At 44.2% G+C, this 22,574-nt stretch overlaps 1 protein-coding gene across 3 annotated transcripts in view; it reads left to right on the forward strand.

The window, feature by feature from the left end:
- The window catches only part of PNPLA7 (patatin like domain 7, lysophospholipase), a 255,620-nt gene that overhangs the window by 25,549 nt on the left and 207,497 nt on the right, over positions 1 to 22,574 (forward strand). For all 3 annotated transcript variants that reach the window (XM_075015265.1, XM_075015266.1, XM_075015267.1), the window contains 3 exons: positions 1,188 to 1,268; positions 14,317 to 14,445; positions 18,836 to 18,916. In XM_075015265.1, the coding sequence (XP_074871366.1) occupies positions 1,188 to 1,268; positions 14,317 to 14,445; positions 18,836 to 18,916 (291 nt within the window). The remainder of the gene's footprint in view (positions 1 to 1,187; positions 1,269 to 14,316; positions 14,446 to 18,835; positions 18,917 to 22,574) is intronic.

Consider the following 22,574-nt stretch of genomic DNA (forward strand, 5'->3'; position numbering starts at 1 on the left):
AGGGCAGTGATTCTCAATTCTTGGGGGTTACTCTAAGGTCTCCTGGGGCACATCAACTCATCTAGATACTTGCCTGGTTTTACAAAAGGCTATACAAAAAGCCCTCGCAAAGTCAGTATAAACTGAAATGTCATACAATGACTTGTTTATACTACTCTATAGACTATACACCGAAATAAAAGATATTTATATTCCAATTGGTTTATTTTATAATTATATGGTAAAAATGAGAAAGTGGGCAATTTTTTATTAATAGTGTGCTGTAACACTCTTGTATTTTATGAATTATTTTGTAAGCACGTAGTTAACTGAGATGTAATTTGGGGCGGGGATTACAGAAAACAAATCAGACTTTTGAGAAGGGTGTCATAATCTGGAAAGGTTGAGAGTCACTGCATTAGGCAACGTTGACATTAACAGTAATTTATTTTTCAATTTATAAAATGTACCTGTTGACATATCAAAGTGTATGCAAAAAAAAAACACCATGTTTTATTATAGCCTAGTGCAACACGCTCTGATTTCAACATCTCAGTCTCCAGTCTAAAAGAAGTTGATTATGTAATTTTCCTGTCTTAAGACATCCAGTGTCTGCATTTCTGGAGAGAGGTATGATTAATACCAGTGTCTTTCCCTTCATGTGTTAAAACACAGGGTATCAGACCTGCAAAGTAACAGCTGTGAAACTAAAACAGGTGGCTGTTGTTTATTTAGATTGTCTGTGTGTTGTGATGCTCAGCAACATCCTCAGCCTTTCAAAGAAGATAGCAAAGGTACTGAAAAGAGGAGATGATGAGATACAGGGAAAGCAGGACTGTCGCTTGCCTTCTACGCCATGTAAATCTGAAATGAATTAAAGCAAATAGTGTTGCTGGATGTTTTTTACTCCTCTGCTAGGTGCCTGTGGTACCATCTACTGGGTTCCAGTGACAGGTTAGCTTTGCTTCTGTCACTCAGAGTGAAAGTAGAGCTCAAAGCCCAGGGGGCCAGTGCCACAGGGTACAAGGAGGGTCACCCTTCGGCTTATTTCTGCTGGGTGAAATCCCATGTTGGGGTAATTAGGTTATCTTGCAAAATTCGGATGTGAGACTTCAACTCCTGTGTTTCTGGAGCATGGGCCTGTTTGTATTGGTCCATTTAAATGTGGTCTTGGACTATGAGCCATTAATCTTCTCCTCCTTTTGTAGGATGGTACTGAAGTGGTTGTTAAAGAAGTGCTGGCAGGGGACAGTGTCCACAGCCTCCTCAGCATTCTTGATGTTATCACAGTAAGTCCCTATGCATGGGTGATTTTTTTTTCCCTTCTGTGACCTGGCCGTATAACCATGTACCTGACAGGTCTATGCAGCCTTGACAAACGTAGTGCTAATGTGCCATCTTCTTCCCTGGCATGTCTTTGGACAGCACTCTTCTCAGCAATTGACAAAACACATCCCATAATTGGAAAGCTCTCTGTGTGTACCTTAGAGTTGACTCTTTACCTGTGATTATTTCTTCATGTTTCAGTTGGTTTAATCCAGATACGTATTTCCCTACAGTGGGGCTTGAATTGACCCAACTGAGTTCTGAACTGGCAGCATGTTGAAAGTCATGATTATCTAATTGGCATGGACCAAAGAGCAGCTACCTGACATGTCCCAGCATGCAGCGCTCCATCAGTAGCTGTGCTGCTTTCTATGCAGGGCAAGCTGAAGCACTGCATGCTGGAGCTTGTGATACCAACAAGGGGAGTGAATCCCACAGAGGCTGAAGAGGAGGATTGACATGGGCCTGGGCTCAGATAGCTTGCAGGCTGCACTCTGACCCCCTTGTTCTCTCTTACATCATCAGTAGGTTGCATAAGTAAAATCTAACATGTGGTCAGAACATCCCACAGGATGTGAGGGTGCTGTCTACAGTGTGTGCCTCCTGACATTTCTGGGCAGAGCACACATCGTACCAATGATTACAGCGTAGTTGCAGGCTGCTCATAAGAGAAGCTACAGCTGGAATATAAATTACTGCTATGTTAGACCAAAGGCGTAGAGAAATGTGTCGTGAAGAATACATAACCGGTTTTCTCTGAGGCATATTTCTGGCTTAAAAATTTTATAGTAGAGCTTTTTAGCTGTGAGTGTGCTGGTTCAGAGTCCTCTGCTTTTTGGTTTGCTTGTTAGGAGTATGCTCGTAAATTCCTTTTATTTGTAATTAATGTCAGTTTCCTGCTGTTTTCCATTCTCACTGTGCTGTTTTCTGGGTTTGGCTAATCTGCCACCTTCTGTCCCATTCTGCATTGCTTGACATCTGGGTCATCTTGGCTGTGTCTACACTAGCCAAAAACTTCGAAATTGCCATGCAAACAGCCATTTCGAAGTTTACTAATGAAGGGCTGAAATACATATTCAGCGCCTCATTAGCATGCGGGCGGCCGCAGCACTACAAAATTGACACAGCTCACCGCCGCGCAGCTCGTCCAGATGGGGCTCCTTTTCTAAAGGACCCCGGCTACTTCGAAGTCCCCTTATTCCTATGAGCAGATGGGAATAAGAGAACTTAGAAGTAGCCGGGGTCCTTTTGAAAAGGAGCCCCGTCTGGACGAGCCGCGCGGCGGTGAGCTGTGTCAATTTTGCAGTGCCGCGGCCACCCGCATGCTAATGAGGCTCTGAATATGTATTTCAGCACTTCATTAGTAAACTTTGAATTGGCCATTTCGAAGTTTTTGGCTAGTGTAGACGTAGCCCTTGTGTTTTGAGATCCCCTGCTATGATAATTACTACTAGGTTAAATATAATAAATATTAAGGCTGGGTTTAAGACAATGTTAAATGTTAATTAGAAAGTGTGCTGTTAGAACCAGTAGTCAGTGTGTCATTACGTCTGGAACTGTGCTTTGCTCATTCTGTCTTACAAGGAAAATTTCTGTAACGACTAAAACAATATTTTACCTCTGCCTTACCTCAGTGTGTAATAAGGTTACATAGTGATTGTATAGCTCTTGCACCTTCAGAGTACTGTGAAACATTATATAGTTCTCAGTAGGCCCATTGAGCAGGTCGGTTTAACCCTTTTGAAAATGGGGAAAGGAAGGCAACAGGTGACTGCTCAAGGTCATGCAGGCAATGAGGGCAGAGCTAGGATTAGGACCTGCAAGTGCCTAGCAGCAGAATACATGGCCTGTTTAATTACTTATTTATCTACCCTTATTAAAAATAAATCTTTCAGTTAACATAGCAATTATGCTGTGAAACAAGCTAATGACTTTCGTCCTTAATATGTCTCATGCTGCCATTGACCATCTCTGGGTTGTGCTCTTAACTTGTTCTGCTTACATGCTGAGGGACTGGCTGCGGAGATACTTCACAACAAACTTTTTGGCATCATGCCCCACCATTTTGATTTTTGAGAAACCTTCAGACCTCCCCACCTCTTCTTTACCATCACTCAATCCCCCTTTTAACAAAAAATCAATTCATAATGTAAAATAAACACAAAGTTGATATAAAAATGTTATTTAAAATTAAAAATAACGATAGGGAGAAGTGCCTTGGACGCCTTGTGCCCTCCCCCTCCCCCCCCCCGGAATTTCTTCATGACCCCGGGGGGGCATGCCCCTCAGTTTGGGAAACCATGCTTTACAATGATTGAACTAGAATTCTAGTGTGGGATTTTTTTGGCCTATTGTTTGTATTACTACTATACCTATTTAGGATTTATTGTATACCGGGGTGGATTTGCCTCTTCCAGTAGTACCCTTGCATTTGAATGTTCATTGTTTCCACCTACACTTCCAAGAACTCCAGAGTCCAGTCACCAAGCTCTGCTGTTATTGATACTTGACCTTTTGTAGTGTTTGGTAGTAGCTTTCTATTGAGAGGTATCTCAAACCCTATGTCAGTGATGGGCAACGCGTGGTCTGTGGGCCACATGCAGCCCATTCAGGTTGTACGTGTGATCCAGGAAACATTTATCGCCCATTCTCAGGGTAGGCAGATTCCACTGGTTTCCAGCAGAATAGCTGTTTTCCTATCAGTATTACTAATGTGACATGTACGTAAAGCAAGGGCATGTGAAGTGAGGTGAGTGCACACAATATTGACTGAGAATGGTATGCTCCCTCTGCATCCAGTCAATGCGCTGCTACAGTTTGGTTGGCACACGCTGCAAATTCTAGGTATGCAAGCACAGTTAGCAAAATGCCCCTATCCTGGGAGACCGTCTTAAGTATGACAACTTTGGGGCCCACTGATATGTTGGAAGACCATTCATGCGGCCCACTCATTAGCCTAGGTTGCCAAGCTTGAAAGACTTCTGCTTGCCCCTTTTAGGCTGATGTGTCTACAGTGCAATTTAGGGATAAATATTTCTATTTCCATGGCTCCTGCGATCAGCTGTACTCCATTAGCTGGGCTTGGGCATGCTTCTCCTGTAAAGTGATGGGACATCACTCAGGGCAAACAGATAGGTTAATAAAAGGATATACGTTGTGTAATCTCATTGCTGCTTTCAAATCCCCATTATTGGATGACCTAGCAGTACCTAAATTTTGCTTACCTCCCTTCATAACCTGTAGCTGAAAGTATTGTCCAAAGGTGTGACTACCATATAAGACCATAGATACCAGTTGTGTTGCACTTCAGTGAACCTTCTGTTGGGTAAACATAAGTAATGCTCCTCTAGAAGGGTGTGGTCACTCTGAATGGCAAACACCATCAAATGACAAAACAATAGAGCAGTTACAGATATTATGATATTAGAAGTAAGAATCTCTATTATTAAGAATGATTTATTTATAGTACACTTATAAGAAATGTGGAGGAAATGACTGTGTGTGTGTGGAGGAAGTGTGGTGGAAGTGACTTTAATTGAAGAAGAGAGTAAATAGCATTAATTAAGTTAGGAATGTACAAAGAGGACTCTGATTTACAGCATCCCCCACAAAAAATCTTGAAGGATACTTGAAAAATGTTTAGCTTTTTTTTTTCTTCAACTGAAAATCAGAAGCTGAATTAACATTCACAACAATGTCAAACATTTTCCAGCTAATATATGTGATTTTCTAATGATAGACTATGAGCCAACACTATAGCAGATTCAGCTGTGATCTCTCTTGTAATTAAGCAGTGTTTGGCCTGGTCACTGCCTGGCTGGGAAGCCTTCAGGAAAAGCCAAGTGGGTTGCAAGGGGTGGTAACCCTTGTGGCTGTGGTGGAAAAGGTGATGAGAAGGGACTGGTAGATGGAGTGGTTACAGTTAAATTGTACTGACAAACTCATCTAGTGCCTCCGCTGTGGAGGAGAGGCAAAGTGTGAATCTGACAAGCTGAATCACAAGCTAGACATTCAGAAATAGATGCCATGAGGTACATCCTTCATGTCAAATGGCAAGCCTTTGTCACAAATGAGGAGCTTTGGAAGCGAGCAGGTCAAGGACCACTTGATGTTCAAATCAAGAGAAGAGGCTCTCAGAAAACCATCTTCCAGCATAGTCTGTCAAGCTCTTGCATGGAACCCATAAGGAAAACCAAAAGAGGAAGACCTTGGACAACATGGAGATGTCCTGAGATTGAAGGACAACAACTGAGGTACTTCTGGAGTCAGCTACAAGTTTTGTCACTAGACAGAGTGAAGTGGAGACTTGTAGATGACCTGTGTTGTGCTCGGAGTACAAAGGTTTGAGTCGAGTGAAGTTTAAATTGTCTGGCTTGGCAGTCTGGAGAGACTGCACAGATCAGGTGCTAGCTGAAATCTGAATGCCGTGTACACTTCTGTGCTTCAGGCTAGAGGAATGAAAGGAAATCTGAGGAAAACATGACCGAGTTTCAGAAAAGGAACATCATAAAGAGGTGTTTCCTTTGCAGAAGGAGCGTCTCTTCTTTTTTAAGAATAAAAAACAGTTGTCTCAAGAAGAGTTAACAACCAAATTTGGACGCTAAGTGAGATTTATTTAAAAAAAAAAAAAAAAGAGAGAGAGAGAAAGTTCTTCGTTTGCATGAAACTTATTTTCTCCTGCCTGGCACCTCTGGTTTTAAGAAGTGCGATTGGACTCCATCAAAGTTTGGGTGTACCTTCCTCTCCAGCGTTTCTGTACCGTTCACGACATCATCCATACGGTGTGTATGAGTCCAAAGGTGCAGACCATAACTTGCCTTCAACTTATGGGGCACATGGCAGCCACCACTTAAGTCATTCAAAATGCATGCCTGCAATTTCGATGCATCCAGCATTGGATAGTGACCGTATACAGACCCACAAGTCATGATATTCACAGATGGGTCACTATACCAAGCAATGTCCTCCAGTCACTATGATGACGGACTATGCCAGACAATCTGCTTTCAGGCATCCCGTTTCATTGGCCACAACCAACTGCACTGATAACGATGGATGCCTCTGATGGGATGGGGGGCCCACGTGAACGGTCAGTCTGTACAAGACCGGTAGTCCGCTACAGAGACGTCCCTCCACGTAAACCTACTGGAGCTCAGTGGTGTACAAGGCCTGCAGGCACTTGCTACCATGCATTCACGGTGCGCTTGTCAAAATACTAACAGACAATATGGTTACGATGTATTACATCAGTTGCCAAGGAGGGGCACGTTCCCAATCCCTTTGCTCAGAGGCGATTCAACTGTGGAACTATGGCATTTGCAGTAACATAACACTGGTTGCGTCTTACTGGGCATCAACAATATGGCAGCAGATGCCTTGAGCAGGCGTTTTGCACTGGATCATGAATGGGAGATCTGCCATGACATTCTTCTCCCTGTATTGCATCGATTGGGGGTTTCCTGTTGTAGAACTATTTGCCGCCCATCTGAATCATCAATGCAATCAGTGCTGCTCCAAAGTGGGCTTGAGACTGAACTTTTTAGGCGACATCTTCCGAATCAGCTGGAAGGATTTGCTACTGTACACATTTCCCCAACAATACCAATTCCCAGAGTTCTAGAGAAAGTCAACAGGGATGGAGCCAAACTCTTACTGATAGCGCCTGCCTGGGAAGGCCAGCACTGGTTCCCTATCCTGCGCAGGATTTTGTTGCACATGTTGCAACTCACGTCTTGTCCCACAGATCTGTTGACTCAGGATCAGGGGGCGATCATGCACCTGCAACCTCACAGTCTCCGCTTCATGGCCTGACTCATTGCTGATTCGACAGTGTTGAGGATCTCTGCTCGGACGGGTGAAAGAGGTCCTCGTGCAGAGCAGACGACAAAGTACATGTAACACTTACCTTTCCAAATGGAAACGATTCACAGTCTGGTGCTCCTCCAGACAGCTTTCTCCGAGTGAAGCGCCAATCCATAGCATCCTGGGCTATCTGTTGGACTTCAGAGAGGAAGGTCCAGTGTTAGCACCATTGAACGTGCACCCGGCTTTGATATCGGTGTTCAGGCACACAATCGACAGTACGTCAGTCTTTGCTCTCCCCATTGCATCACGTTTCCTCAAAGGACTGGCTAATCTGTACCTCCTGAGGCTGCTTGCTGTGCCCCTGTGGAGTTTGGACTTAGTTCTAGAGACACAGACAAGAGGTCTGTTTGAGCCTATGGCTACAGCCTCGCTCCTGTTGCTCTTGTTAAAGACCGTGTTCCTCCTGGCAATTACATCCTCCTGGAGTGTGAGTGAGCTGTCTGCCCTGATGTCAATCCCCCCAGATAACATTTTCAACAAGGATGAGGTTGTGCTCAGATTACATCCTCGCTTCATCCCTAAGGTTGTCTCAGAGTTCCACATTAATGAGCCAATAGTTCTCCCTGTGTTTTACCCCAAACCACACTCCTCAGCATGTGAGGTACAACTGCACTCACTGGATGCGAGAAGGGCTTTAGCCTTCTACATCGACAGAACCGAGCCCTTTCGGAGGACTGAGAGGTTGAAGGTGTCTGTAGCTTGCCATTCTAAGGGTGAGGCGACATCTTCGCAGAGACTGTCTAACCTTATCACGTCCTGCACCACAACTTGCTACTTGTTGCAGGGCATGTCCTTACTGTGCCAACGAAGGGCGCTCTCAACCGGAACAATGGCAGCATTGACAGCATTCTTTGGAGGAGTCCCCCTTCACGACATCTGCAGAGCGGCGACCTGGGCATCCTATGACACGTTCATCAGGCACTATGCCATTCACTGGTAGATGACTGAGGATACCTCTCTGTCCACAGCGGTGTTATCTGTCCTGGGCAAGACTTGAATCTGGTATCCGCCTCTTAGTTTATTTGTGGGAGGGCTTGGGGGATACTGGTCCTCAGTCACCTAAGGTGAAGCACCCACAAGGACACTTGAAAAAGAGAAAGAAGTTACTCGCTTTGGTGCAGTAATGTTGGTTCTTCACGATGTGTCCCCAGGGGTGCTCCACCACCCACCCTTCCTCCCTGCTTTGGATTCTTCTGTTCTTCTGCTTCAGATTCAAAGTGGTTTTGAGGAACTGTTTGAGTCCGGACTATGCATGAGACTAAAAGAGCATGAAGCGGTACGTCGAAGCCTGTGCATGCATAGTCCAGCTGCAAATGGCTATGAAGATCTCCAGTCTGCAGTGTCAGAGCAAGCCTGACACGTAAGGTGGAGCACCCACAGGGACACATTTCAAAGAACCATCGTTACTGCATGGAAGTCAGTAACTTCTTTTTTCACATCCCTATAGTAGACCCTATGGAAATAAACACTGTAGGATATACCACCTCTCAAGGTTGGATTGACTGCTTCTCTTGTGACTGCCGTTTGGTCTAGATGTGTTATTTCAGCCCTTGAGGAGATCCAGAAAGTGTCTGTCCAATGAGGTAGACGCCTGGCACTTGTAGCAATCGGCCTGTCTCTTGTCTTCTTGGACTCTTTGCTCCAGATTCCAGCTTTGTCCTTGGTTCTGACTTCTTGTCCCTGATTCCAGCTCTGGCTTTCAGCTCAGTTTCTGGCCTCTGGATTGCCACTGCTTTGTCCGTGACGTATGACTGCCCACGCTCTGTTGATGAGTCTGTGACTGTGTGGATGGATGTCTTTCTGTGGGGTTCTTTGTTTTCCATCTGCTCTTAAGCTTATTGTGACATCTCTCCTGTAACTTAACTTTTATGTGCATGATGGCTGTTGACTGAACACACTGTTGAGTCACTCACACAGCTCATCGTATCATGTGAACAAGATCTCTACTTTAATGCCACGCTGTAGCAATCAGTCTCTCTTCATCTCTTCATTAATTTTACAGCGTGTGGAGATGAGGCCGTATCATAATGTCAGCAGACTTACTAATACTTGAATGGTGGTGGTATTTTACATTTGTCCTGAATGATCCAGATGGGCATGACAAACTACATATACGCATGCCACCGCTACTATTTACACTGGATACAAGGATCATTTTTTCAGACTCTGAGAGATTCTCTTTCCTGCCCTTTCCCACTCCACTTGTGCTCACTACATTGCCTGGCATGTCGTTTATCTAAGAAGACTGAAAGATGAGTCAACGCTGCAGAGGTTTGAGCCTTTGGTTTCAAATTGTTGTTCTGGCTGCGTGGTCGTCCCTTTTTGAAGTCTCACAGGCTCATACTGCAAAATTGTTAGGTTTTCATACTTGCAAATAAATCCCACTGGGCTGTGATATGGCAACAGAAAAGCTGTTGACAAGGATTGGAGTAGTTAGCAATGTTTCATAAGAATGACTTGGATGAGGGTAAGAAGTCTGGTAAGGGTTGGAGCAAGGGGTGTCTGCAAAGACAGGATCTGAAAGTATGACTGGAAAATCAGTTTTTCGTTATAACAGTGTAACCAGGCGTGACTCACCATTGGTCTTCTTGGGAATCAGTTCATTTCAGCTCTCGAGTTCCCACTTTCTTCCATGGACTTACCTGTTGTTACCCACTATCCGTTCTCTACCACCCTGCATCAGGTCCTACATCCCTCCCAGACTGTAGTGCCCTTCCCTCAGGTTACTGCCCTGTGACTGTGCCGCTCTCTCTGGTGTCCTCCCCTGCTAGGCATCCCAAACCCCAGTATCCCCATTGCCACAGTGACTCACTGCCAGTCATCATCTAGCCCCTTACCTCGGGGCAGTCTGAAATGGCCACTCATTATTGGGAAGCGGTTATGGGCCTGCTGCCTTTGTGCAGCCTACTACCCTCAGCCTTTGTCTGAGGCCCTGCAGCCTGGAAGTAGGATCAGGCCAGAGCTCCTCAGCACTACTTTTGTCTCAGGAAGTCTCTCTAGCTTCCCTGGCCCCTCAGTTCCTCCAGCTCCACAGCTGGAGCAAGAGTGTGCTTTCTTCCTCTCCCATAGTCCCTATTTATACAGTCCCAGCTGGGCCCTAATGGGTAGCTAGTTGTTTCAGCTGCTGGCTCCGCAGTTCAGCCCTTGCCAAGGGCTGCGTTTAACCCTTGATTCTCTTGGAGCAGGGTGACTGACCTGCTCCACAGAGATTTAGTGAAGTGTATTTAGTAAGATTCACAGCTATTATACTGGGTCCGAGCTGCAGTGATTCATCTAATCTAGTGTTCTTTTCTTAATTGGCCAGTACCTGATGCTTCAAAGGCGGATGCAAGAAGCCCATAACAGGTAACTGTAGGGAGCTGTTCCCTATGGGAAATTTTCTTCTTAAAGGTGATAGGTTTAATTGGTGATGGTTTTGTAAATCTTCTAGAGAAAACATCTTCTGGAATCCAAGTGGACTAGGAATACTGAAGTTCTTAGCTTGTTTATAAATGCCTGTGCCAGGCTGTATGGAGTGCATAGGTGATCCTGTATTCTCTTTAGCTGGACACTAATTAGGGCCCCGGGAGAAGCTATCATAGTTCCTGGAGCCCCTGTCAGGCCTTAGGGATTCCATTATCCCAGATAGCCCCTGCCCCAAAGCGTTCATAGAAAGTTTATGACAAGAGGCAACAGATGGAGAAGGCAGATTGGAGATGTGTAAGCAAATAATGAGACAGTGTTAATCAAGATGGTGCCAGTGGTCTCACACCAGCAGCTTTACTGTTGTGTAGTTTTTTTGGTAGGCATTTCAGTGTTTCATTGCTCAAGTTTATTTTAATTAAAATTATAGCCTGTGACTGTGGGTCCTTTGTGTATCCAACTAGCTGTGCATTAGTTCTCAGAGAAATAACCTAAGCTGAATATTGGGTCCAAGGAAGCAACAGGGTCTGGAGGAGTGAGTGCAGGTCTTGGTCAGGAAGTTTTTTCTGTCTTTGGGCCTCTCTGTGTTGCTGTTTTCTCATCTGTATAACTCTGACCTGTCTTGCAGAAGCGGGTGTGGGTGCCAGTGAATGGTTGGAAAGCACTTTGCATTTTATTGGATTTGATATGTTCCAAGGAAGCTTGTCTGCAGTCAGTTATTGGGAAAGAAAACTGGTAGCTCTTCCATTTCTAGTGGAGAGTCCTTTTCAAAAAGTGTGCCTCTGTTTTGGATCTTTGCAACATGCAAACCTGAACATAAGAATGGCCATACTGGGTCAGACCAAAGGTCCATCCAGCCCAGTATCCTGTCTGCTGACAGTGGCCAGTGCCAGGTGCCCCAGAGGAGGTGAACCAAAGACAATGATCAAGCGATTTGTCCCCTTCCATCTGTCTCCAGCCTTTGACTAAAGGCTAGGGGCACCATACTTTACCCTTGGCTAATAGCCATTTATGGACCTAACCTCCAAAAATTTATCAAGCTCTTTTTTAAATTCTGTTAGAGTGCTGGCCTTCACAGCCTCCTCCGGCAAGGAGTTCCACAGGTTGATTGTGCGCTGTGTGCAGAAAAATTTTCTTTTATTAGTTTTGAACCTACTACCTATTAATTTCATTTGGTGTCCTCTAGTTCTTATATTATGGGAACAAGTAAATAACTTTTCTGTATTCACTTTCTCCACACCATTCATGATTTTATATACCTCTATCGTATCGCCCCTCAATCTCCTCTTTTCTAGACTGAAATGTCCCAGTCTCTCTAGCCTCTCCTCATATGGGACCCTTTCCAAACCCTTAATCATTTTAGTTGCCCTTTTCTGAACTTTTCCTAATGCCAGGATATCTTTTTTGAAGTGAGGAGACCACATCTGCGCGCAGTACTCAAGATGTGGGCGTACCATAGTTTTATATAGGGGAAGTATGATAGTCTTCGTCTTATTCTCTATCCCTTTTTTAATAATTCCTAACATCCTATTTGCTTTACTGACTGCCGCTGCACACTGCGTGGATGTTTTCAGAGAACTATCCACTATAATTCCAAGATCCCTTTCCTGATCTGTTGTATCTAAATTTGCCCCTATCACATTGTATGTATAATTGGGGTTATTTTTCCCAATGTGCGTTACCTTACACTTACCCACATTAAATTTCATTTTGCTGCCCAATCACTCAGTTTGTTGAGATCTTTTTGAAGTTCTTTGCAGTTTGCTTTGGTTTTGACTATCCTGAACAGCTTGGTATCATCTACAAACTTTGCCACCTCACTGCTTACCTGGAAAGTCTGTTTGTTTGTTTTTTTTGTTTTTTGAGTTAATGCTTTTTTGAAATTAAAGTTAAAATATAGGTAAACATAAAGCTATTAGAACTTTTTCCAGAAGCGAAAGGTGAGCCTGTGAGGGACACACAAGGACTGGTGCACTTTTCTAACTCCCAGCCCCAAATGAATCCCTTGGAAGAGTCTGAAAGTTTGGCTAGTTAGTTTTCTGTGTTCTTCTCCTTTTGGGCTCCATCTGGGACTGGGACTGGGACTGGATGCAATATTCTCTTGTGGGGGTTCATGTGACCTGACATCAAGTGCCATAGATCTTATGGGAGAGCCCTGGGAGAACAGACATGTATTCTGGGAGCTTTTTGTGGCCTTCAAAGTTTAGCCATTATTAATTTCATAATTGTAATAATAAAATGAGGGAGTGGAAATATGAGATGCTCATTGTTAAATCTGTTTTGAAGGGCAGACTCTGAGGGGTTCTATGTGATTTAAAAACTGACTGAAGCTACAGTTTAAACATGGTGTTCTAAGTGGTGTTGATTTGTGTGCTTGAGTTAACTGATGCATCCGAGAACATTTTTCTGTGCTCTTCCTCTGTAGCAGCTTTTAGTACATTCTGGCCAATTAAACTGTGAAGCCTACTTTTCTTGTTTTTTGAAAAGCAAGCTTCTTTTATCATGCTGATTAGTGTTGTTAAAAAGGAAAACTGCACCCCAGGTAACTGGAAGGATGGAAATGTTGTTCTTAAATGCTCAGCTGGATTAAGACTCCTCTACTCCTTTTTGCATTATATTTAGGATATGATTTTTCTCAGAGGTCCTTAATCCTCAGCGGTCCTAGTGAGTCTTGGAGTTCAAATCAACTGACTTGGGTCTGCAAGTCTGGTACTATGAGTCTAAAAATTATAGTATAGATGTTCAGTTTTGGCCTGGAGTCTGGGCTGTGAAACTCAGTGAGGAGGGTGGGTCTCTGGGTATGGCTATACTGCAATTAGACACCCAAGGCTGCCCTATGCCGGCACACATAGCTTGCAGGGCTCAAACGAAAGGGCTGCTTAATTGTGGAGTAGATATTCAGGCTTGGGCTGCATCCTGAACTCTCAGACTCTCCCACATTGCAGGGTACTAGAGCCCAGGCTCCAGCCAATGTGAGAGCATCTGTGCTGCCATTTTCAGAATGAACCCAGGCTGCACTGTTGCCATTCAGAATCAGTCATCTGAAGGTGATCTGTAATCCACTCCTTGGTCATTAGAATTACTTCTGTGTAACATTTTATAAAAGTTCATTAAGTCTTTATTGATGAGAATTATTTTTATCCAGCAACTAATTTTCCCCCACTCATTTGCTTTTTGGTTGACAGCATAGGGATCAGTATCTTTAACAGACAAAGAGTATAATTTTACTTGTTTGTTTAACAGGTTGTATGGGAATAGATGAAAAGGAGAATAATTGCAGGAGGTTGGAGTAGGCCTTAAATGCTAGCTTTAAGATGACCTATAAAATGAAGGGACATTGAGCCCTTTTGATTTCTGTAAAAACCCCAGAAAGTCTATCAAAGTGTTTGTTTAACTTTTTGAGACCAAGGAACCCCAAATAATTATTTTTGTGCAGAACACCTATGAAAATTTTCTTCAAAAAATTCTTGTCAGTCAGTTATCTATTCTACTCATCTACTCTACAGTGGTTGTCAAACAGCAACATATGCAGCAAAAACAAAATGAAATAATTTAATCGGGTGTTATAGCATCTCTTATGTCCCTGGTTGGCCAGTTCATGGAGCCCATCCTTCTTCTGTGGCCTGAGAATTTTCAAAGGAAAGAGCAGCATAACATCATTAGGAAGAACTGAGGCAGGTGGGCAAAAGTAAAGGAGGGAGCAAAGCATAAACTAGTTTTTCTATTTTTTTTTTTCCCTAATAGGGTCACCCTGCTCCATATAAAACAGTTTCAGCCCGAGCAGGAGGACCGTCCACTATATTGCGACTTCCAGCCAGTGTTTTTCAGGATGTCTTCCAGAAGTACCCTGAAACGCTTGTCAGAGTGGTACAGGTAAGGCTGATATGTAGCTTATTTTTATTAAATGTAGTATCTAGCCATTTGAAAGGTTTTTCCTTATCAAGTCAGCTAGTCCATGTGGTGCAGAATTGTTCTCTTTAGCATATTCTCGGGGTTTTCTCTGCCACCTGAGATTATCTCACAGTCTGACTGATCTTTACGATCGGCAGAGATGAGGGAAACATTTTCTAAATGTCTTGGCTTAATTTTAACATGTTATACTCTCCCGTGGACCAACCTACTGAAATTTCCTTCCTCCTTGAGGCCAGGAATTCAGCTTCAATAGAAATATGCAGCTCTGTAGAGATGCTTCTGCTCACTGGAGACCAGAACTTTGCCTTAGATATTTATTCATCTGACATCTGCAAATTCTGAACTGCTGTAAAGTGTGTACTTGAAATAAACTCCATCTTTGCTCTTGAATAATGCTAACTTTGAGTAATACTACCACTTAACTAATCTGTGTTATTGTCACAGGTTTCTGGACTCTTAGGCTGTGTCTGCATGTGCCCAAAACTTCGAAATGGCCATGCAAATGGCCATTTCGAAGTTTACTAATGAAGCGCTGAAATGCATATTCAGCGCTTCATTAGCATGCGGGCGGCAGCCGCGCTTCGAAATTGACGCTCCTTGCTGCCGCGCGGCGCGTCCAGACGGGGCTCATTTTCGAAAGGATGCCGCCTACTTCGAAGTCCCCTTATTCCCATGAGCTCACGGGAATAAGGGGACTTCGAAGTAGGCAGCATCCTTTCGAAAAGGAGTCCCGTCTGGACGCGCCGCGCGGCGGCAAGGAGTGTCAATTTCGAAGTGCGGCTGCTGCCCGCATGCTGAAGCGCTGAATATTCATTTCAGCGCTTCATTAGTAAACTTCGAAATGGCCATTTGCATGGTTATTTCGAAGTTTGGGGCACGTGTAGACACAGCCTTAAAGAGTAATTTGGAAAGAGTGTCTTGAATGTGAGCTCGGCAAAGAATGTCAGAGGTGAATATAATAGTGTTGAAGGCAGCCTATCGGTGGCCATTTGTAAGCTTCCAGTGTTTCTAGTTCAAGACTGAGACCATGTCTCCATTAACCAGAAGACTGACCCATTCAGGGTCGATCTTCCAGGATTTAATTTCATGCACCTATTAGGGATGTGCAAAATCAACCTATCGGGGTCAGCAGTCGACCCCTGTACTTCTTGTGATAAAGTAAGGGAGGTCAATGGGAGGAATTTTCCTGTTGACCTTCCTCACTGAGGATGGCTTGGTAAATCTATTTCAGATAAGTCACTTCTAGCTATGCAATTGCCATACCTAGCATTGCATATCTGAAATACCTATTTTCCTAGTGTAGACCAAGCCATAGACTCTTTTCTTAGGACTGCTGCCAACTCCAACACTCTGTCCTTTTTTCTTTAAAAATGCGGGCCTTGAATTAAGCATCTGAGTCCTTATTTAGTACCAAGATAATTGGCCTGCTTTTCAAAATTCCTGAATTAACTGGGAGCATCCAGCACTTCTGAAAAGTAGGGTTTTTTTTGTATAGACATAGATCAGCCTCTTGGGCTGTGGCCACACTTGTGTTGTTTTGGAGGTGAGGGAGGAGCAATTGTTTTAATACAAATTACAATAGCAAGGGGTAAGATGGGTCTGGTGTCCCAGTTTTGGAGGCTCTCGCGAGACCTATAAAAAGCCCATACATGGTAGCCACTAAATAAGTAATGATGCCATTTAGAATATAGAACATGACACCGTAATGTCATAAACACCCTTCGTAAGAGCATATGACCCAAAATCTACAAGAAATCAGTTCTCATTTGGCATCTCCCCTTTAACTTGACTCCTCTTTCCTTCACCAACTCTCCCTATCTCCCAATTTCTGATCTGCCATAGGGGTATGGGTGCTTATTACACGAAGGCTGTGGCCACACTTGGCCAAAACTTCGAAATGGCCATGCAAATGGCCATTCTGAAGATCACTAATGAGGTGCTGAATTGAATATTCAGCACCTCATTAGCATTAGGACGCTTCTGGCCGTGGCGCTTCGAAAGCAGCGCTTTCAAATGGGCGCTGCTTGGCATGACTACTTGGGGGTCCCTTTTCCAAAAGGACCCCGTGTAGCCACACTGAGTTGCGCGTGTTTGAAAGCGGCGCTTTCGAAGCATTGCGGCCGGAAGAGTCCTAATGCTAATGAGGTGCTGAATATTCAGTTCAGCGCCTCATTAGTAATCTTCAGAATGGCCATTTGCATGGCCATTTCGAAGTTTTGGCCAAGTGTGGCCACAGCCTTGGTGTAATAAGCACCCATATCCCTATGGCAGATCAGAAATTGGGAGATAAGGAGAGTTGGTGAAGGAAAGAGGAGTCAAGTTAAAGGGGAGATGCCAAATGAGAACTGATTTCTTGTAGATTTTGGATCATATGCTACCATGTATGGGCTTTTTATAGGTCTTATGAGAGCCTCCAAAACTGGGACACCAGACCCATTTTAGCCCTTGCTATTGTAATTTGTATTAAAACAATTGCTCCCCCCTCACCTCCAAAACAGCAACAGCTGCCACCCAAAGCTCTGTGGCCCAGGGATCAAAGCATTGGTTTCTTAAATTAGAACCTTGAATTCCAATCTTCCCAGGCCTTTGTGAAAATTGCATTTCATGGAAATACTCTTTCCCTTCCCATTTGGGGGAAACATGCCCACCTCCTCTGAATAGGGAAAAGCAGGCTTCAGGCAGGATGCCTCTCTACTTTTTGAACCATTCTGTGTTTATTATTATCCTCTGCATATGACACCTCATTCCCTGGTGTTAGTGGCTTTAATAGCTCTTGCTGTAAATTTAGAGCTTCTCATACGCTGTCGTCTGAGAGGTAGGCTTGCTGATGAAACTAACAAAGCTCAAATTGACCTCTGTATTTATACTGCACAGAGCAATGACTCACAGCCTACCTCACACTTGCAAGCGCCTGCAGAAGGAAGCTGTGTTGTATGTTCAAATTCAGTTCCCTTTGAGTCAAGCTTGCAAGTTCCCACAAGGATTTTTGTGCTTAACCTCACAGGTGATCACAGGAGTAACATTTTTAACTCACTGCTGGAAACAAATTCATCTGAATGAAACTTAATGAAGATATGTTACTGTATATGAATAGTTTTCGTTTAGAAACACTTGCCTTGGCAATTAAGTCTGAGGAATTAATGCTAAAAATTGTCGGATGTTGGTTAGCAGGTTTATTCAGGGTGGATAAAAATTGATGATATAAAAAAATCAAAAATGGATTTTTAAATAAATTTTAAATCATCAATAAAATTAATAAATTTCTTATTTTAAATAACTTACAATTAAATCTCAAAAATTCTAAACATTCATTTTTATGAAATGGTAAGCAAATTAATGGCTCTAGTCTGTCAGCTCTTGGTTCTTGAAATTTCTGGGCTTTTAATTTCGGTTTCTAAACAAATTAAAACGTAACACACGCAAAGAAAGATATAAGCTGGATGGGATTGGTTTTGTTCTGTGGTTATGTGGTGGTGGATGACCTTGGCCAAACATGGCAGAGGAGTTAAGACATTGTCTTAAGACAAAGAGACAATATATCGGAAAGGATAGAGGCAGCATCGACAGGTGCAGTGGAACAGACTAGAACGAAAAAGGAAAGGCATTATTGGGCGCACACCCTGCTTCCTGTATCTCCCCACACTTTTGTCAGAGAAAAACTGCCCTGGCTTCTGGGAGTGAGAGAACCTATCTGGGAATATTTTGAAGAAATTTGTTCCCAGTGTACCAGAGGAAAATGTGCTAAGTGTAAGCAGTGCAAGATGATGATGCAGGGCCTAGCTGCAAGAATAAAACATGAAGAAAACTGTTCATTGAAAAAAATGATGTGGATTAAGATGTAGATATGTCTGAGTGGATCAAATGGTTAGTATCTTCAAAATTCACTTTGCAGTGCATCATTCTTCAAGACTCTCTATGCTTGTGATTTGACAAGTAAATTCCCAGGCTGTTTGCTATATTAGACATTGCTAGAAAAAAAGTTTACCTTAACTGATCCTCATGGCTTGTTTATTTAGGTACCAGGGGGCTGGTGTCTTGTGCACGGAGATGAAGATTGGGTGTGAGGTCTTTTGGGTGGTGTCTCTGGCTCAGCCACCTACTGTATGTCTTGGTGAGAAACACAAGCTTTCAAGCCACATACAGTTCTTCAGGTGTGGGGAAAAGTATTCCCAGCATTACAGAGAAATGCAAAGTGGAAGAGCATGTTTAGCGCAAGCAGTTGGCACAAAGTGTAAGGGACCATTTAATGTAGAGTGGCCTGTAAACAGCGCTGCGGTCCTAGGACAGAAAGATTGGATTAGTGCGTGTTGGTGTGTTTATTTTCTGCCTGTGTTTGATCTCCTGCTCCTAGATCATCATGGTGAGGCTCCAAAGAGTGACCTTCTTGGCTTTGCACAACTATCTTGGCCTGACGACTGAGCTCTTCAATTCAGTAAGTGTAAAATAAAAAGTAAGTTACTTTTATGACACAGTATGCCCGTTTCTACACAGGCCACTTCCTTTGGAAGTGGCATACTAATACAGGGAGTGAAAGATGCTAATGAGGCACGGATGCAAATTCCCTGCACCTCATTAGAATAATATCACGTAATTTGGAGTCCAGAAGACCTTTCTTCCAGACTCCAAAATGCCGTGTAGAAGCGCAGCCCCTGGGGGGGGGCTTCCAGAGGGATGTGCTTCTTCCGGAGGCCCCTTCTTCCCAAAAACTTTTGGGACGAAGGGTCCTCTGGAAGGAGGACTTCCTTCCAGAAGCCTCCCACAGGTGCTGTACTTCTACACGGAGTTTTGGAGTCCGGAAGAGGGGTCTTCTGGACTCCAAATCACGTGATGTTATGCTAATGAGGCATGGGGAATTTGCATCCGCACCTCATTAGCATCTTTCGCTCCCTGTATTAGCACGCCACTTCCGAAGGAAGTTGCCTGTGTAAAAATGGCCTGTGTCTGACTCAGAGCCCCCAGGCTGCAAGGCTGTGTCTTCTGTTCCAGAAGCGTAATCTCGAGATAATATTAATTTTGTTCGGAAGGGTATTAATGCCGTCGTGCTTGAGTGAAACTTTCAAGCCATAAAATTTGCTCAGTGCTGAAGCTCAGCGAATAACGTTTCATTTGGATATTTTTGTTGTGGAGGCTGTCATGGCTGCTGTGCAAGCTGTGGCCCTGTCCCCTTCCTTGTCTCTCTGAGCGCACCCCTCGGGTGTTTGCTCTTGTGCCTTTACCTATTGTGGTTCTCTTTTCCAGGGCTCTCCAAACCCTAAGCCAATATGCCTACCAAATCCCTGGTCCATTGTGGTCAGTTCCCATGTCACATGTTTGGATACAGATGTATTGCCTTTTGCTAGCAGGCTCAGAATGGCTCTTAGGGTCTCAGATGAAATGGGGTTAAATGTCTTTTCTCCTGCTCCGGGAGTGGGCTCTGGCCTACGGTGTCCTGTGCTCACCCTGCAGATTCAGTTGATCTTGGGCACATGCTATTCTTCCTTTTGGGCATCTGTGACTGGGGAGTGCAGTGACAAACAGACATCTTAAACCAAAACAGTCTTCATTTTTGCGGTAGCAGGAGAGAAAAAGAAATTTTAAAACCATTTACTTTTATCTCTTTAGCCTAGAGCCCTACTTTTCCAATGGAAACCCGAACAGGCCATCTTCTTCAGAGTGGTCCTGTGTCTTAGCTTGATTCCCCTGGACAGTTACTCCCCATCTTGAGTCCCTGTTAGTCCTGCCAGAGGTCAGAGTTCTTCCATGTTCCCAGTCCTCTGCTTGTCCTGCTGCAAACCAAGGTTGTAAGTTGGCTGAACAGAGGCAGAAGTAAATGGGATTGAAGATGTGATTGAGGTTTCATTTCATGGCTGCATGTGTGTCTGACGGGTGCATATTAACCCCACATTGAGCAAGCAAGGGTTATTGAACTGCTATAGGCCCAGAAGCCTCAACTTGTTACACTTGTACTCATAGTCTGGTGATGAAGGAGCAGTTAAAAGGGAAGAGAACAGCTCAGTAGGTGGTTGACCAGCATGATTCCTGTGCTTTGGTCCCTGAGGAAAGGGCCAGCTCAAACCAGACCTCTGTAGAGACTGCTGCCTGCCAGAAACCTTTGAAGGATCACAGGCCTGTTTTTTCGGAGATGATTTCTTTGCTTTACTGCATATTGGGCAGTCTGCTGTCCAGGACGTGCCTGTCCAGGGTCTTAACCCTTCCCACCCCTTCCTCGTAAGCCACCCTTCCCTGCTGAAGCCCAGAGACCACTTGTACTACCCATTGGAGTCTAGAGGAGTCCTGAATGCCCCCCTTATCTGAAGGTGTCCTGGTCTGCACAGAGGCCTGAGCCTTCTACCTTGGCTGCAGCTACAAGCCCCACCATAGTTGGCATCCCAAGTCCCCACTCCCCTTGGACAGAGCCACAAGCCCCTTTCCCTACCACATGTGCCCCCGATGCATACGTGAGCCAGCTGAAGCCCTGTGTAACCCTTCCCACCGGCCTCGAGGAGCTCAGATAACATGCACTATTCCTCTCCCACCGCCGGACCCTAAATCACTCTGGGGAAGGGCGCTCTCTCTCTCGCTCTCGCTCTCGCTCTCGTGAAGGAGTTGTTAATATGCCCCATGCAGCTTCTGGGGCAGCTGAGGTGCTGGTGTTTGCTACTCAGGTTCCTGCATTCCTGGGTATTTTCTGTGGATTCAAGAGAGAATAATAATGAGTTCAGGAAGCGGAGTAGCAAATATCACCCTATCAGCTGCCTTGGAACCTGCATGGTGGATAATAAAGCAAAAGCTTTCCCCACAAATTCTTCAACTGGGGGGGTTCAGCAGCTGCATCTGAGCCTTTTCTAGTCTAATATACATGCTGCACATGACTGTGTCCTGGTAGTACTATGTGTATTCCTTAATGTGGTTCTAGGCTTGAGCTCACCTGCTTGTTGCAGACCTATAATACAGTGTGTACTAGAGCTTGAACCTCTCTGCTCTGGCACAGTCTCAGACAGCAACACACATAATCCGACATGATTTTAGTTAACTGGACAACCACTTATCATGGGTGTGGCCAAGCTCTCCACAGTCCCATAAATTTTTTTTTTTCTGGCCGCCAATCCTGACTCTCAGTGTTCATCATCATCAACAGCCATTGGATCAGCGCCCATTGGTGTCTGATGCCTCCCTCACTATTTCCTTCCATCTTTCCCTGTCCAGGGTGGAGTGGCCTAATTTCTGCAGACTAGCTCTGTACCAATCTACTGTATCATTAACCCATTCTCTGTGGGGTCTGCCTCTCCTGTTTGACCCACCCATTATGCCAAATACCAGCATCTTGACTTTTCGTACATTTTGCAAATATGCCCAAATAGCTATAACTTCTGTTGTATAACTTCTCCAGTAGGTTCTCTTTTGGCTGTATCTTCCTATGTAATTCCTCATCAGTGACCTTCTGCATCCAGCCTGTTCTCAGGATCTTTATATAACAATTCCTCTCGAACGCGAGTATTCTTCTCTTTGAATCTTTCGTTATCACCCATGTCTCACATGTGTACAACATGCTGCTGAATACACTCATTTTCAATGCACTCAGCTTCATTCCTGAGCTAATCACTTTGCTTTTCCAGATCTCCTCCATCACCTTCAAACTTGTTCATGCTTTCACTATTCTAGTCACTATTTCCTTCTTACAGTCTAGATCATGTCACGTTGCTCCCCAAACACATGAACTTCTCTACATTTTCTAGTTTGATCCTGTCTGTACTGATGTTCTTTCCTATTTCCTTACCTCCAAATACCAATGTCTTTGTTTTATTGATGTTCATAATCAGCCTTCCTCAGTTAGCATCTGCACCATTCTTGCTAGCTTCTCTTCATCATCTTCAGTGACATCTATATCATCTACAAACCTCAAGTTGTTAATACTCATCCCGTGCACTGACCCCTTTTTCCTCTTCCTTGATCTTGTCCATCGCTGTTTCCTGGTGCACAATGAAGATACTCGGCAATATTGGATCTCCTGGTCTCGTACCTTTACTCATTCTAAACCAACTTCCCAGCTCTCCGCATGTTCTTACTGTTGCCTCTTTATTGTCATTGATATCCTTCAACAACCGTATCAG

Source organism: Carettochelys insculpta, chromosome 21 (genome assembly GCF_033958435.1).
Source record: "Carettochelys insculpta isolate YL-2023 chromosome 21, ASM3395843v1, whole genome shotgun sequence".
Taxonomy (NCBI): domain Eukaryota; kingdom Metazoa; phylum Chordata; order Testudines; family Carettochelyidae; genus Carettochelys; species Carettochelys insculpta.